The 17,979-nt window shown below is 33.9% G+C and overlaps 2 protein-coding genes and 1 pseudogene across 2 annotated transcripts; 2 read left to right on the top strand and 1 right to left on the bottom strand.

The window, feature by feature from the left end:
* On the bottom strand, positions 1-3,834 carry LOC114721426 (TMV resistance protein N-like). The gene is made up of 3 exons (XM_028907248.1): positions 3,545-3,834; positions 554-683; positions 1-423 (listed from the first exon to the last, which is right to left on the bottom strand). The coding sequence occupies exons 1-3, from the start codon at positions 3,832-3,834 to the stop codon at positions 1-3; spliced, it is 843 nt and encodes a 280-aa protein (XP_028763081.1).
* An 8,567-nt stretch (positions 3,835-12,401) lies between these two features.
* On the top strand, positions 12,402-14,339 carry LOC114721427 (BRASSINOSTEROID INSENSITIVE 1-associated receptor kinase 1-like; annotated as a pseudogene).
* A 1,974-nt stretch (positions 14,340-16,313) lies between these two features.
* Positions 16,314-17,895, top strand: LOC114721428 (BRASSINOSTEROID INSENSITIVE 1-associated receptor kinase 1-like). Its single transcript, XM_028907250.1, has 4 exons — positions 16,314-16,389; positions 16,500-16,841; positions 17,086-17,453; positions 17,566-17,895. The coding sequence occupies exons 1-4, from the start codon at positions 16,314-16,316 to the stop codon at positions 17,893-17,895; spliced, it is 1,116 nt and encodes a 371-aa protein (XP_028763083.1).
* Positions 17,896-17,979: the final 84 nt, after the last annotated feature.

Consider the following 17,979-nt stretch of genomic DNA (forward strand, 5'->3'; position numbering starts at 1 on the left):
TTATCTTGAGCTTCTCTTGTATTTGACCACACGGGGAATCCCTCTCAATTTCTTCAACACATTATTCCACTCTTTTTTTGTCCTATTAAGCAAAAGAGAGCCAATAATTTCAAGAGCTAATGGTAGTCCTTCACAAAAATTTATTGCTTTCCCTGATAGAGACATGAAATCATCTGTTGGACTAGATTTCTTAAATGCATGCCGGCTGAAAAGCTCAAGAGAGTCACTCTCATCTAGCGTCTTCATTTCGTAAAGGTACAGTCTGAGACCAAGAAGAAGATCCTTATTCATTAATGTAACGAGTACCAAACTCCGTTCGCCAAAGCACGGATCACTACTTCCACATAGTGCTATGAGTTGGTCTATATGATTCACATCATCAAATACTACCACTGCACTCCTGTAGTAGAGTGCCTTCTTCATCTGACGTCCATGAACCATATCAAGTTCTGTTTCGAAAACATCTGAAATAAGTTGATGTCGTAGATGAACTAGACTATTATCTTTCTTCCATTCATCATTGATATTTGCAAGGAAACTTTTTCTCTCAAACCTGCCATCCATTGTCATAAATAGCTCTAGCGAAAGTAGATTTACCAATACCTGCAGCCCCCCATATTCCGATCATGGAATTAGTCCCATCAACAGACGAAGTGCATCTTTCACACGACGAAGTAACCCCACTGAATGGGACGGAAGATTGCAAAACAAGTATTTATCTAATTCCCCCTTAAGTTTACTCATTTCTTGCCTGGACAAAAATGATTTTAGAATCAGTAAAAAGTTACGTATAATGTATGCGCGTATTTAAGTGTCAAATTTTATATAATAGAATTTGATTAACAAAACCTTCTCTTCCACTCAACATGTATTAAGTTCGATGATATAGGTGACACAATCATACTCATTCGGAGACACAATAAGAAACAAATATCAGACTTCAGTTCTATTTAATTAGTTTCTAAAGGACCAGCTACCACCAATGCTTTATGATGAACTTTCAATCCCACAAAAGCGGAAATTTCTTCCCATTAGTAACTAGTAACATTAGGGATTTTGAATGCTGTTGCTTTTATCAACTTCTCACATGATCCAAACGTGCATCTAGCAAAGACTTTTATTGAAGAAAAATTGATTATTTGATGGAATCAGATTTTTCATGTGGTATTTGATATATGATACTACTTGATTAAATTTAAGCGTTGTTGAGCCTAAATGGAGTACTGCTTTCAAAGGAATCTTTTGCATTCAGATGAACTCGAACTTTATGATATGGTTAGGACTGACACCTATTGCTATGGAATCAAATTTTGAGAAATCAAGTTTTGTGTAAATTGCAGAATTTTTTGGTTTCTAAATTTATTTATCTAATGAATATTTTAATTGCACGCAAATAATTTTAATATTACTTGCTTTAGAATAAGTTCAATTGGATCCATTAGGGACCTTGTGATCGAATCAAAGAGTTGTAATTTGATGCTTTCGCCAATATAAAAACCTGTTCAATTTCTTTAAATGTTGTTAGGCTCCATTAGAATCTGTCGAAGATCGGTTAAACCCATTAAAACCTGCACTAACAGTTAAAACCAAAACCCATCCCAGTTTAAAATTAGACCAATGTGAAAAAGGGTAGTATTTAACACTTGGGGGCCATGAGCTGAAATTTTTACCTTGTCACTATGAAGTTTATACGGCAAGGAAGTCTTTTTACCAGGACTGTTTTGCAGTTGAAATATAAGTAAGAAACCTAATTTAAGATTTTTAGTACCCATTGCCCCAGTTGTTTGAAAGTTCAGTAATCTAGGGTGTTATTTGGCTCTAGAAATTTCTTATGGTGTCGGTTTGCTACAGGCCGCCATTCCATTTTGGTTATGTGATCTCAATGCTTGCTAACAGATGTGTCTTAAATTTCTGTGTTTTCACTCTTGGTTTGAGAGCTCAAAATTCATATTTATATATTAATCATAATGCTTTTGGCCAAAAAAAAAAATCATAATGCTTGCTTGTATTTGATCCTTCTCCATCACGCACTTACTCTCGAGTTTCTGGCTCAAGCGACATCCTACCACCCACACTCATCTCACGAAGAAGGTAGTGAATAATTTTATACTCTAAAGTGGTAAAAATGCGATTGGTGCGTGTGTGCAGCTCGTTCCCCTAAAAGGTCATATTGTTTTAAATAAAAAACAAATTGCAAACAAAGCTCTTTTTTTTTTTTGGTCAAAAGATACTATGGGTACAAGTACTAATAAAACCATGTCGAAAATCAGGAAAACAAGAACCATCTAAAAGTTAACCACGATCAACCCAAAATTCATCCTTAATGTTCTGTTTGAGATATAGAATGAGGTTATTTGACCTGCTGACCCTCTTCAAACCAGATTGATCGAGCGACGTCAGGATTTTTTGAATTTATCTCTTTCCTATCAAAATTCCCCCGTCTTACCAGATGATAAACCACTAACTTGTTCCACCTAGATGAAAACCCTACGTCTTATGTGGGAAGAAAAGTTTGAAGAAAGAAAAATAAGAAGGAAAAAAATGAGATGAGAGACCTGAAGAAAAGTGTTACTCCTCCGGTCCTTAATATAAGATCTATTTAACTAATTTGATTAGATTAATGAAGTTAGGTAAGTTAGTTAATTATAAGAAATATGACATGTTTTTTCCTAAAACATCATAATTATCTTTCTTAATATCATCTTTCCCTCTTCTACTTGATTATTGTTGAGGGAGTATTCGTAGGAGTAATTTAGAAAAAAAAACTGATAAATATAAGAAATGGGTTTTATATTTAGGATCAAAATCAATTTAATAATTAGATCCTATATTAAGGACTGGAGGAGTATTAGTTATCTTATTTGGATGAACGAAGGAAAATAAGAAAAAATAAACAAATAAATGAATGACAATGAGATAATTATATTGATATTAATGTCATGAAATAATTTAAATATTTGTAATACATAGATGAAATTAAATTTATATATTCTACTATTTCTAGTAAATAATACAGGAAAAATGATAAAATAAAAGACCATGAGAATTGTGAAATTACAAATCAAGTATTTTCTAAGAAATGTGTTATCATTTGCAACTCTATTGTTGCCAAAACTTCTGAAAGAAATGTAACGGGTGCCAATTTGTAATTTTACACTTTTCATTGTCTTTTTTAATATTTTCTAAAAAATATATGTTAAAAATATTTAAATATTAAATAATAGCAAACATTTAATATTTCATCTGCATTTGAGGTATTATCTTTCCCCGATGACACCCAAAAAAATGCTGCCTTCTGCAAGCTTGCAGTTACGATAATATTGCTAGATCTTGAATGACTGACAAATATGAAGAGGGGCGGACGCGACTCGCGAGCATAGAAGAGGAAGAAGTACGTCTCCTTCCCATTTTCTCTCTTACTTGGGAGAACTTACCTTCTTCCTAACTTTTCCTTCCCCATATTCTCTCCATCCAGACACATGGTAAATCAAAACCAATACAAGCAGAACCAGATTGATATAGGAAAAGTAGTAGTAGTTATTACCTGAGATCAATGGACAGCTTGACGCCGGATTGCGAAGCAGCTTCGACGGCGATTCCAATCCAGTCCAAATCCTTATATCGCGTCGCCAAATGCTCAACCACTTGCTTTTGTTTCGCTCCCCCGAATACAGGAACCACCGGTCTGTTCATAGATTTGTGATACTCCATTACTTTCTGGAGCCTCTCAATAAGTAGCTTGTCGGAGGCACTGAGGAATTCCGGCGTGAAGATAACCATAAGAATTCTCGACCTTTCCATGGCCTCCAGCGCGGAAGACAGTGACGTGGCCATCGTTGAAGGATATATACAGTCTGCGAAAAGTTTGATGGCATCATCTCTCAGAGATCCTACCAGAAACCGAAAGTCTGGGAAGCGATGTGCGCTCACTTGGGAAATTGCGAAGACGTCAAAATGGGAAGTCAATTTGGGTTTGGAGGACGAAAAAGTCAAGGAAGACATAATTGTTGTGGACTAAAGGAATGAACTCGGATTTGCCTCTACTGGTAGACAAATAACGGATCCCTCGCTGAAAGTAGAACAACACGAGGCAAAGTTTTCAACTTCCTTTTTTATCAGAAAAAAATGTTGGGAGAATGAAATAGAAGGAACATGGAAGTAAGCTAATTATCATAACCATAATCAAGTAGGAATGGGAGGGAGAATATTAAGAAAAATAATTATGGTATTTTAGAAAAAACATTTCATATTTCTTATAATTAACTAACTTACATAACTTCCTTAATTTAATCAAATTAGTTAAATGTATAGGTTATATATTAAGGACTGAAGGAGTATTTTGTATGGATTCAATAATTGATGGATGTGTTCTCTAATAATTGACGGATTCAATTCATCAGTATTGCTCATCGCGGACATTATGAAAGAAGGCTACAAGCATCTTTTTTCCGTGGAATTAAGACATGAAACTGTAACCATGTATTCCTTAACCAAAATGTGTACACAAGAGCTAAACAAAAGAATTATCACCCCTCATCATCCACTTCCTCAAGTGCGAAAAGCCTCATTATTGGAATGTTCTAATTAATCTAACTAAATCTGAAACATAAACATTATTGGACCTCATATTAAGAAGATTTTAGAGTTTTAACCCATGATGATTCAGTACATGGAGAGACGAGTTTTGGTTTCATTCTATCTTCACTTTACTCAATAATTTGAATTGAAGCAAGCTAATAATGTCGAAAAATATCCTCGCACGCAAAATGACAAATCTGAGAAGGAGATTGAATGAAAGTGATTAAAATTAAAATAACAAACAGGCTTGCTTTTAATTAAATAACTGAGCTCCACTTTCTCGTGTGGAACTTTAAGACTTTAAGAAACAAAATGCTTCAGCACTTCGAAAATTCGTTAGAGTGATAGTGACACTCGCGCCATCTAAAGCAAAAGTCATAAAGCCTCAACTTCTCAGTCATTTCCTTACCCACTAAGAAGGCAAAAGTTATTGTGTTCTAATAACTACTTTTATTCAATTTATAAGGTAGGGATAGAAGATTTTATTTGGTACTATTTATAAGTTATATTAGTAAATTTTAATCTTAGTCTATTATTTTGACATTCATTTATTACTTTATATATTGTTATTTTCTTAAAAAGTATCCATATTAAATAAAGATAAAGTTAAAAAGTTATTAAATAAGATACAGTTAATAAGATTTAAGATTTTTCTTAATTTCGACAAAACATGTATATGATAAATTATTTATAAATAAGATTAGTGAGTTAGTGAAAAGTTTATTCCTTTTTTCTGCTTTTAGCCCCTTGCGATGTTCAGGAGGTACATTAAATTTGGTAAGGGTTCAATTATAAATCATAAAATGTACTTTCTTTTTCTTTCTTGAACACAGATTATGCGCGTTTTTAAATCTTATTTATAAGAGCCAAAAATCCCTTGCTTTATGCATTTATCAAAAAAAAATTTCTATACCGTCATTAATAAATGAATTACCTTTCAATTAATAAACCACTAGTCGGTTTCTTTAACATCATTATTAGATGGATGATGGTATTTTTGAAAATAAAATTACAACTCTAACTTTTTTTTAAAATGTCAATGTTCTAATTACAATGTTACTCCATCCGTTCCTTTTTTTCAAATGGACATGTTTCTTTTACAAGTCACACTTTGAAGATGTTTAAATATATAATACAATTTTTTTATTTACACTCTTAATTAATTATACGTCTTTTTTACCTCTTATTTTTAATGTTGTTGAAAATGGGATTTAACTCTTAGAGTTATATTTTTTTGCGTTCTTAGTTTGCTGGAGTTCTTTTGTTTTGTTTTGTTTTTTTTAAATTCTATTGTCAATGACAAATGTGGGAATGAAAATAAATGGAGCAGCTCCCAAGAAGACTATTTTCGATCACATGAATAGTTTTATCATTTTAGGGGAGAATGATTGTTGGATTTTGGGCTTGGATCCGCCCTTGATGGGCCGGATTATTTGACCAGGTATAAAGAAAATATACCAGTCAAATATCCAGGCAATATTATGATATGTTTGACTTGGTCAAACACCCTGAATCATATCCAATCGGTTACGATATAAATCTAATTAATTTATATTAAATTAATTAATTTATATTGTGTAGATTAAATATATATATTAAGTATATATATTTAGAATTAATTGTGATTGATTCTGGATTTGAATTCAAATATCATGATATTATAAGATAAGGATATATTTATATATTCTATCTCAGATTTTATCTGATGGGCTCAGTGGATATTTTTGGCTACCCAAAATACCCCTGACAAAAGCTATAAATAGAGGCTTTCCCCATAAGTTCAAATGACTCCAGTAGTAGAGCTTTCCTACTATATATATGTAACATCCCGAATTTTCTGACTCAGGATGAGCAAAAAAGAGAAAGTTCATTAAAATTATTTAATAGCTCAATCACAATTGGGGAAAATTATGAAATATTGATTTTTTTAAGGTTTAGAAATATTTTGGAAAAGTTTATTCCCCAAAAAGTGGCTTAAATGATTTTAAAGCTATTTTCATAGCAAAATGGGTTATTGTCTTAGAAAATACTTAGAGGTTTCCAATTAACTAGAAAATTTTAGGAAAATTATCTTATGAGGTAAAGAAGTTATTTGAGGCATAAAATCCTTAAAATGGATTAAGGATTAATTTCTGAAATTAAGAGCTATTTTCTTGGAAAATTTCAGAAAAATAGTCAGGAATGGACTTTTGACCTGAACTTCTTAGGAAAATTATTTTATGGGTCAAAGAAGCTAATGGATAAGAAAAATCCATTTATGATATTTTGGTTTAATTTCTGGATATATCTTATATTTCAGAAAAATAGGAGAAGGAATAGGATTGGAGGAATAATTATTTAGGAGGGCAAAATGACTCAGCAACCATGTAGTACGCGTGCTGCCTTCTTTGTTTGCCACCTGATTCACTCCCTCAATTATCAGCTGGTCATCCACGTGTTCTGCCTCTTTAACCTCCAGACCGATCCTACCCTCCTTTTTCACTTCATTCTGCAACGCTGAAAGAGAGAGAGAGAGCGCGAGGGACAGACCGTGAGAGGAAGAGGTTGGCGACGGAGTAATTGATCGGAGGTAGTTTTTCTTGCATGCGAACTTGGATTCTGAATCAGGTGAGCTTCACATGTCTATCACTGTTTTCATTTTCTGGTTTCGGTCATGTTTATGGCGTGTTTGAGGAGAGAGAGACAGAAGGGTAGTGAGAGAAAGTGATGGAAAGGATAAGAGGACCGATGGATTCGGATTCTATGGGTAGATTGAAGTGTTTGATGTTGGTTTTCAAGCTTGCATGTAGGTTCCTTGCTCTGTTTATGTCAACCGAAAACAGGGGTTAAGTTTTGAAGTGTTGGGTGTCGGGTTCTGACAGTAAAGTAGTAAACACAACTGTATAAATTTTCTAGCTTGCATGTGCTGTTGCTCTGGTTTGTAGGTACCGAGACAGGGGCTGTTATCTTCTTGAAGCCGCTGGTTTAGTTTTGGGATAATGGAGAGATATGAAACTCTTAAATACCAGAGTAACCGAGCCGTACATATAGATATAAATATATATATAAACACACACACATACGGATGCCACGCTGCTTGGAATGGGGTTTTAGAAGAGGGGTGTGGGTGTGCAAATAAATATATATGAATTCAATTGTTGTGAATGTTGACCGTGGGCATTGAGAGTAGGTGCGTGTTGTCATTGCCATGAAGAGAGATAGGAAAATGAGTAGCAAGCTATACTTACACACACACACACACACACACATATATATATATGTTTGTTAGTGACTTCCGGTGCGGGGGTTTATTACTTCTGGATGTATGATTTTGGGTTCCTTAAATATTCAGATTAATGAGGATCATAGAGGTTAATGGTGTGAACCGTGAGAATTATGGAAATTGTGAACGGTTGAAGTCTATTTCCAAATCTGAAAATTCCTTTTGAGATTTAAGGTACAAGGCTAGCTATCCGAGACATTCATGGGTAATTAAAGATGTATTGGAAATAGAATATTTGTGTGCTAGGACTTAGAAGATTATGGAGATCATGGCTGGAAATAATTCCCATTGATATTTTCTGGGCAAAATATTGTCTTAATTATTCTATCACGCTTGGGGGTTAAGGAATAATTAGTGAATCAATTTTATTAAAGTCTGGAAATTTACTGGAGAAGGAGTAAAGCCATGCAGTTTAATGGAAAGAACGATTAAGAACATAAAGAATAGTTATACATGTGTGTGGCTGTTCGATTGTGATATGAAGAATGACTTTGGAAGCTTAGTGTTGATGTGGAAATGTCATTTAAATAATTAAATTAGAGTGTAGCTTTAGAATTTTGAAGGAGAAAATTGATTAGAACTCTAAAATGTGAAGCTTTGAACTAAGGGATACTTTGTTATGAGGAAGTATTAAATCATTGGAGTTTATTGATAAAAGAACCTATAAAAGGTTGAATCGAGTGATTTAGCTATTGCCCTTCAATCTGAAATTTTCTTTTAGATTTAAACTAAAGGATTGTATGGTTTTGGAAAGTACAACGATGGCAGTAACTTGATCATGAAAAATATTGGTACAACTTGTAAACTAAAATGAATATAGTTGAGTAATTGTAAATGTTTGGGTGTGTCTCTCGACCAATCATAGGGTTATGGTTAGAAGTAATGTGATTGTATTAATATCTTCAAAAGTCTATGAAAGAAATGTGAGGATTAATAAGGGGAGGACTTAAGGAATGTCCTTAAAATATAATAAATAGAAATAGTATTTTTGACCAAGATGACCAAATATTAAGTAAGGGTAGAGATTGAGAAAGATTGGGATTTAAAGAGAGATTTTTAATTTATGAATTATAGTTGGACCAAGTATTAATATACCCTTACTAAAATGATAGGTTTTTTTTTATATCTGCTCAAGCCCACCAAGAAATAGAAAGAAAGGAGAATGGTAAGGTTTGATTTGGAGGGATGCGGACCAGGTAGTAGTTCTTTCCTACCTTACACTTGTGTATGATTGCTGCATGTCTGTTTATGCCATATTGCTTTTCTAAAGCATGAGAACATGTAATCCTTAATTCCTTGCATGGATTATTTAGCCGTGATCACGTGTAGCTGATAGACATGGGCAGTGATTGCCAATTATTTGCGCATTATTTATTCAGCTTGTCTAATAGACATGGGGCAGTGATTGCCAAGTATTTGCGCATTATTTAATCAGCTTGTCTATCTGTCATTGCGCATAAATGCTTAATTGCATTAGCTTGCAAGGTTATGTTTCACTTTGGCTTGTTTTGCATGCTTTATGTAATCAGCACATTTGTTTGATGGAAATTACTACTACGGGGATTCTTCGGAATCTCACCCTCCAATTTATGATGAACAGTGAAAGCTAGTAGCCCGAAGGACAAGGAGGTTGTTTAAGAAGAAGGTGGGCTGATTGAAGAGCAGAGATACCTGTTATAATTCTGTAAATTGTATAGTAAAATATTTGGGCAAGTAACTTTACTTGCTTTATGGAAATATTATTTTGTATCCTCTAGAAGAAGGAGGTGAGCATTGCCAGGTGCACGTATATGCTGTCAACCAAGAGCGTTGCTTTATTTTTAATATAATATTATAAGATTGTATAGTATGAAATTATTTTAGGTGATAATAGATTGAGTTGAAAGCAGGGTTGATATTGGATCACTAATCAGTTATCTGAAGGTTTGAAATATTTGATCAACGGATTCCAATGTTAAAGAAAAAAAAACATTCCCTATCTTTTCCCAGGACGGAAACCTGGCGTTAGTGATTCACAGACGTTAAAATGATCCTATTAGTATATAAAAGTGAGGTGTTGCAATATATATATATATATATCTCTCTCTTATTTTCTTTCTTGCAAAGAAGTGTTCTGCTGTGCACTTAAAAGCTTAGACTTTTATAATCTAACTTAAGGGTGAGCTAAAAAGATCCGACCGACCCAACCCGAGATCCGACCCGGTACTTTTTCGATCCATTGTCTTATTATTCTAACATAATGATCTTAATCAAAGCATAGGTAGTGTATGCTACGTGCGTGTAGTTTTTAGTTATGTGACGCTTCATTTCTCTTACTCAGAAGAACAAGCTAGACGATTTTTAAACCACGTTAATTCATTTTAATTCATTTCATGTTCTAGAATTAGAAAAGAACTTAAAACTTTAATTCCAATGTTCCTATTCATTTGTAACTTTGTTAATTTCTAGGCAAATTTTAAAAAGTCATACTAATTATGGAAAAATTAAAATAAAGTGGTTCAAATTTTATTTGAAGCCCTTAGGGTCTTGTGCGGAGAAAAAAAATACAAGGTGATCCAGTTCCACGTCCAATCATTCCAGAAAAACCACACCACCTGCACTGTTCATTTATCCATTCTACACTTCCATATTATTTTGTGCTAACATTTGTAAATTCATATATTTCAATGCACACATCTAATTTTAGCAAATTAGAGCTTTTATTAAATCTCTAGATGTGTAATATTATATTAGAAATTTTTGTGGTCCTCTAATGTCATTTGCCCCGTTTCTACTTTATCCAAAAAATAGTCCTCATTAGGAGTATTTGTTACCCTTATGTCATGCAACTTACATATTTCACATTTGATCACATGCATTCTTGTTATTGAACATGTTATAACATGTTTAGCATACTTGGATGTTTTTGTTCACACTAACATACGAAGTGCCATGTATAGGTTACATAGGTACTCACAGAAACTTAATTTTTTTTACATCAAGCATACTAGATTCCTTCAAATAAGTAACAAAAGCATAGCCTTTCTTCCAATCATTATTCACCTTGCTTGTTCTTGCCCTTGGAGGTACTTGGTCCTATGTCAAATAAATAAATCTCAATAGCAATAGTCACTAACAACAACATCAACATGCATGCCATATTAAAAATGTTTAACTAGTCATGCACAAAGCCAACGAATCCACAACATTTTGCAAGGATTTACATGTTTAACTATACACATAATATAACCTCAAAATATCATGGCCAACAGTCACAAATGACAGTCAACACAAAATTAGTGTTAGAGTTATTAGTAACTTTGCTACCTTTGCTTTCCTTCAACTTGTCTTCACTAAAGCTTGAATTCTAGCAGGTCTTTGGAAGATATCAAAACCTACATATAGCATGGCACATTTCACACTACAAATCAACTTCATTACATGAATTGAGATATTAGGAAATTAATTCTTCCCTACTAATAAATTTGTCCCTAATTTTTTATCTTAACAAAACATTACTGGACGTCATATTCATTAAAATTATTGGAGGGAGAATATATTATTATATACTTTCTATGTGGTTTAGTAAAATAAAGAAGATTTTAGAGTTTCAATCCTTGATAATTCAGTGGAGAGACAAATTTTGGTTTCATTCTATTTTCATTTTAAATAGAATCAAGTCAATAATGTCGAACAATATCCTCCCACACAAAAACGGCAAAACCGGGAAGGAGGTTGGATGAAATTGATTAAAATTAAAATAACAAAAATAACCATACTGTTAATTAAATAACTTATCTCTAGTTTCTCGTGTTTCAAAACCTTACTTCTAGAAACAAAAACAAAATGCCTCAGCACTTCGAAAATTTTGTAAAGTGATAAAGCAAAAGCAACAGAGCCTTACCTTCTGAGTCATCTTCCACATCCGCTAAAAGGCAGAACGTATTGAGCTCTAATAAATGACCAGGGAATTAGTGGCTGGCTAAAAAGAACAAGGTTAATGAGCAGTTTACTCCTTTCTATCCTGCTTATAGGCCCCTGCAACGCGCGGGACATTTGTTAAATCTTTTAAGGGTTGGGGTCCAATTAAATGATAAAAATGTATTTTTCTTGAGTTTTTCAAAAACAAATTAGTTAGATTTTTTTTCATCTTATTTATAAGAAAAAAATTCCTTTGTTTTATGCATTTATTACAAATTTCTTTTCATACTCTTATTAATTAATGAACCATCATTCAATTAACAAACCATAATCGATTTCTTTAATATCACTATTAAATAGATGATGGCATTTCTGAAATTAAAATTACATCTGTAACTTTTATAAATGCTAATGTTCTCATTACAACTTGTTAATTTTTACAATTCAACAATTTGTTATTACCCCATAGATATTTTATTTCACAATTGATTATTCTGTGTGCCCGTGTATTTGTAAGTTAATTTAATAACAACTTGCTATTTTCTTACAATTTAAAATTTGTTATTAGTTTATTACCCTCCTATATATTTTATTCAAAAAGTTATTCACTGATGCGATGATTTTTATAGTTTCCTTCGTTAAAGTGTTACACAGATAAAGAATGAATAGCAAGACCGCGGAAGAAGCACAGAAAGTTCATCAATTAAAATATTTCTTTGGGAAAGGAAAGAAGTTGGCTGGCAGGCAATATGTAGTTGAATATTTTATGGTTTTCTTTATCTGATACTGGAAACCATCTTTGTATTTGATTGATATGATTTGAGGATTAACCTTGAAACTGTTTTAAGAAATAAAAATTAAGGAAACGTAGGTGCTAGCAACCTTGAAGACATTTATATTATACGGAATAGTGCTACTGGAGCTATTGCTGGACTAATGTTTAGAGTCCTTGCGAGTGCACTTGCGTATTGCCGGAAGAGGATAACGCAATATTTTTCCTTTGATGTTCCTGGTAGGTTTAAGAATAATGGAAAATATGGTATTCATATCAATGACACTGATGAATTATACATGACGTCCATAATTGATTTATTAACAATTTTGCCCTCTTACTAATTGCAGCCGAGGAGCATCCTAAAATTCACCTTAGTCAGCTTAGGAAGTTTTCCCTGCGTGGGCTGCAAGATGCAACGGACAACTTTGGTAACAAAACCATTGTGGGTAAAGGTGGATCTGGTAAGGTTTACAAAGGACGATTGGCTGATAGGTCTCTGGTTGCAGTGAAAAGACTTAAAGTGGAAGGCGCTCATCAGGTTGGCGAGCTGCAATTTCAAACAGAAGTGCAAATTATGAGCTTGGCAGTCCACCGTAATCTGCTGCCGCTACTTGGTTTTTGCGTGACGCCAACTTCACGGTTGCTTGTGGATCCTTTCATGGCTAACGGCAGTCTGGCATCATGGTTACGAGGTATCCTTTAACTTCAATTTCAAATTCATTTGTTGTTTGTCTTGATTTATTGTTATGAATATAATTATGTAATTATTAGAAGTTATTTTGGGACTTGGATGCAAACACAATATATAAAGATATAAATATCTCCTAAAGAAACAAAAACATCTTACTGTTAAATATCTAAATATTGTAGTTTCATATATATATATACATATATATATATATATATATATATATATTGAGACGCGTTTGTGTATTGGGTTTGCCTTCCATTGTCTTCGAATGTTTTAGGCCGCCCGGAATCATTGCCCCCGCTTGAATGGCCTGAACGGAAGCGAATCGTACTGGGAGTTGCAAGGGGGCTTGCTTATTTGCAGAATCATTGTGATCCAAAGATCGTCCACCGTGATGTCAAAGCTGCCAATACATTATTGGACGAGGAATTTGAAGCAGTTCTTGGGGACTTTGGCTTTGTAAAACCCATGGACTACGAAGACACAGCCGTGCTTGGTTCAGTTGGGCACATTGCACCAGAATACCTCTCCACCGGAATGTCATCGGAGAAGTCTGATGTTTTTGGTTACGGTGTGATGCTTCTTGAACTAATGACTGGACAGAGGGCTTTAGTTCGCGCACGACTTGGCAATGATGAAGATGTCATGTTAATTGATTGGGTATGAATGTTTTCTATTTCCTCGTAACATTTATACGAGGTAATTTTATATAATAATCGAACATCTTTTGCCAAAATGTTGTGTCAGTTACTTTCCTTATGATCCCAAAAAGTTACTCAGCAATGAGTATAACACTGCCCTATTCAATATTTGGATCCAGGTGATAGGGCTTTTCAAAGACAAGAAATGGGAAATACTAATGGCTGCTTATTTGGGCGATGAATACAATAAAGAGGAGGCAGAGGGTTTAATCAAACTGGCCTTGCTTTTCACACAAAACTCGGTTATGGGAAGACCAAAGATGTCTGAGGTGCTAAGGATGCTTGAAGATGATGGGCCTGATGAAAAATGGGATGAATGGCAGAAAGAAGAGACGTGTCCCTTCTCTGCTATTCCCCGTGACCTCTTCTAGTTGGCTGATTCTAGACCCAGATTCAGATATCCTCCCAGAAGAACTGTCAGGTCCCAGATGATATTCTTAACCTGAATACTACATGCTAATTGGTTTTCTTCCTGCTGACCGGATAAAATCCCCCACTGATCATGTTGTGATTGTTGCCATAATTCAGTACTGTTCCAAAAATAACAAGGAATTCAACAAGTTCCATTGTCAGCGTCCAAGATGTCCAAAAGCAATGAACTTAAACGTAACGTGGGATTTCGGCACAATTGGATCAATATTTAAAATTATGGAAGGCTTTTGAGTCGGTCAAGCTTACTTTCTACTTTCTTTTTTATAAGAAACATATGACCAAATCACATACTCCTCTGATCCAATTTATGAGTTATTTTCAACATGTTTCATACAAATCAAGAAAAACCTTATTTATAAGTTATTTTCAACATATTTCACACAGATCAAGAAAAACCTTAAATTTCATTAACTCATTTAAAATTAAACAACTTTTCAACTTTATCCCTATTTAATATATATTATACCTCATGTAAACAAAGTTAACCCAATAATAAATGATGGGTAAAACTACACATCTATATAAAAAATTTCTCTCACTGCCATATAAACATGACCAAAGAATTAGATTAAAAAGTTAGTTAAAATTTATTGAAAATAATAAATATATAAATATTGTAACTTTTTATACCTGAAAAATACCTTTATTTATGAGAGAGAGTATAAGAGAAAAAAATAAGAAAACTATTAAAATAAAGAGAATTAGGGGAAAGAGAAAATATGTGATGAAGTGAGATGAATGAATGGTGTTTTGAAAAATAAAATAATAAATATGATAAATATTAAAATAAATAATTAATAAAAATAAAATAGGAAATTAATTAAAAAAATTTGTCATCACAAGTATTTCTTATAAATAAATGAAGGCAAAGAGGGAGTATTAAAGTTTAGACAGATAAAGAATGAACCGCAAGATCGAGGAAGAAGCACAAAAGCTCATCAATAATTAAACTATTTCTCTGGGAATGGAAAGAAGGTGACCGAAATTAAGGCTCCAGTTGGCAGGCGATATAGTTGAATATTTTATGGTTTTCTTTATCTGATGGTGGAAATCACCTTTATATTTGATTGATTTGATTTGAGGATTAATCTTCAAACTGTAGAAATATTAGTAAGACGCGATTTATAAATTACTATTAAAATGTTTGATACAGATCAGATTAAAAATGTTTTAAATTTTATTAACTCTCATTTAAAATTTAATAATTTTTTAACTATATTCTTATTTAATATACGTTATACCTCATGAGAACAAAGCCAACACAATAATAAATAAAAGGTAAATTATACATTTCTATACAAAATTTTTCTTTATGCCTTATAAATAGAACAAAAACTTTATTTTGGAAAAATGACAATAAAATACCTTCTGAATTTCAAAATGACAAATAAGGCATCAGGTACCAATTTTGAATTTTGATTTTTGGTCTCAAAACATGTTGCAAAACCCATTGACAAAGTAGTAACTCTCACTATGAAAGTTGTAAATCCTATTATGTGGTTTGTAAAATTCAACGTGGAATTGTATTATTTTTCACGGAAAAGTTGCCTAACCCCTCAAAACAGGTTGCAAAAGTCATTGATCAAGTAGTAAATCTCACTATGAAAGTTGTAAATCCCATTATGTGTTTGTAAAATTCGGTAAAACTTGCCCAGCCCTTCAAAACAGATTGCAAAACCTATTGACAAAGTAGTAGCTCTCACTATGAAAGTTGTAAATCTCACTATGTATTTTGTAAAATTTAAAATCAAAATCCCAGATTGGTACCTGATGCCTTTTTTGTCATTTTGTTTATTCGGATGTCTTATTTGTCATTTTGAAATTCAGAAAGTATTTTATTATCATTTTTCCAAAAATTTATTCTCTCTGCCTTCTATAAATAGGACCAGAGGAGTGTAAGACAAGGAAATGTATTAATGCGGAGAACCTCGAAGACAAACAGGCAATAGTGCTACCGGAGCTATTGCTGGACTGATGTCTACAGTGTTTGCGAGGACACTTGGTTATTGCCGGAAGAGGACAACACAAGATTATTTCTTTGATGCTCCTGGTAAGTTGAAGAATAACGGAAAAGATGGTATACATATTAATGACACTGATGAATTATACATGACGTCCATAATTGATTTATCAACAATTTTGCCCTCTTACTAATTGCAGCCGAGGAGCATCCTAAAATTCAACTTAGTCAGCTTAGAAAGTTTTCCCTGCGTGAGCTACAAGATGCAACGGACAACTTTAGTAACGAAAACATTGTGGGTAAAGGTAGATCTGGTAAGGTCTACAAAGGACGATTGGCTGATGGGTCTCTAGTTGCAGTGAAAAGACTTAAAGTGGAAGGCGCTCAGTTGGGAGAGCTGCAATTTCAAACAGAAGTACAAATTATGAGCTTGGCAGTCCACCGTAATTTGCTGCGGCTGCTTGGTTATTGCAAGACCCCAACTGAACGGTTGCTTGTATATCCGTTCATGGCTAAAGGCAGTGTGGCATCACGGTTACGAGGTATCCTTCAATTTCAAACTCATTTGTTGTTTATCTTGATTTTTTGTTGATCAAATATGAATACGAATTATGAAATTATTAGAAGTTATTTGGGATTTGGATGCAAACACAATATATAAAGATATAAATATCTCCTAAAGAAACAAAAACACCGTACTGTTAAATATCTAAATTGTAGTTTCATATATATTGAGGCGCGTTTATGCATATTGGGTTTGGCCTCAATTGTCTTCGAACGTCTTAGGCCCCCCGGAATCATGGCCTGTACGGAAGCGAATCATACTGGGAGTTGCAAGGGGGCTTGCTTATTTGCATAATCATTGTGATCCAAACATCATCCACCGTGATGTGAAAGCTGTCAATATATTACGGGATGAGGATTTTGAAGCAGTTATTGGGGACTTTGGCTTTGCAAAACCCATGGACTACGAAGATACAGCTGTGCTTGGTTCGATTGGGCACATTGCACCAGGATACCTCTCCACCGGAATGTCTTCGGAGAAGTCTGATGTTTTTGGTTACTGTTTGATGCTTCTTGAACTAATGACTGGACAGAGGGCTTTAGTTCGCGCACGACTTGGCAATGATGATGATGTCATGTTAATTGATTGGGTATGTATGTTTTCATTTTCTGGTAATATTTATGAGGTAATTTTATGTCGTCAAACATCTTTTGCTGAATGTAGTGCCAAAAAGTTATTCAGCAATGAGTATTTGGATCCAGATGATAGGGCTTTGGAAAGACAAGAAATGGGAAACACTAATGGATGCCGATTTGATCGGTGACTATAATAAAGAGGAGGAGGAGCATTTAATCAAGGTGGCCTTGCTATGCACACAAAGCTCGGTCATGGGAAGACCAAAGATGTCTGAGGTGCCAAGGATGCTTGAAGGTGATGGGCTTGATGAAAAATGGGATGAATGGCAGAAAGACGAGACGTGTCCATTAGGTAATGGAACCCTTCTCTCCTGTTCCCCCGTGACCTCTTCTAGTTGGCAGATTCTAGACCCAGATTCAGATATCCTCCCAGAAGAACTGTCAGGTCCCAGATGATATTCTTAACCTGAATACTACATGTTAATTGGTTTTCTTCCTGCTGACCGGATAAAATCCCCCACTGATCATGTTGTGATTGTT

The sequence above is a fragment of the Neltuma alba genome, unplaced genomic scaffold, assembly GCF_004799145.2.
Source record: "Neltuma alba isolate B1F8T4 unplaced genomic scaffold, ASM479914v2 tig00012036_pilon, whole genome shotgun sequence".
Lineage (NCBI taxonomy): Eukaryota > Viridiplantae > Streptophyta > Magnoliopsida > Fabales > Fabaceae > Neltuma > Neltuma alba.

Bases quoted from the DNA above. Each gene is read 5' to 3' on its own strand.
- LOC114721428 (XM_028907250.1), top strand. From the start codon at position 16,314: ATGTCTACAGTGTTTGCGAGGACACTTGGTTATTGCCGGAAGAGGACA. The intron at 16,390-16,499 runs GTAAGTTGAAGA...TACTAATTGCAG, and splicing joins TTATTTCTTTGATGCTCCTG to CCGAGGAGCATCCTAAAATT. The intron at 16,842-17,085 runs GTATCCTTCAAT...CGAACGTCTTAG, and splicing joins TGTGGCATCACGGTTACGAG to GCCCCCCGGAATCATGGCCT.
- LOC114721426 (XM_028907248.1), bottom strand. From the start codon at position 3,834: ATGGCCACGTCACTGTCTTCCGCGCTGGAGGCCATGGAAAGGTCGAGA. The intron at 684-3,544 runs GTAATAACTACT...CGTCCCATTCAG, and splicing joins AAGCTGTCCATTGATCTCAG to TGGGGTTACTTCGTCGTGTG. The intron at 424-553 runs GTTTGAGAGAAA...CATGGACGTCAG, and splicing joins TTTATGACAATGGATGGCAG to ATGAAGAAGGCACTCTACTA.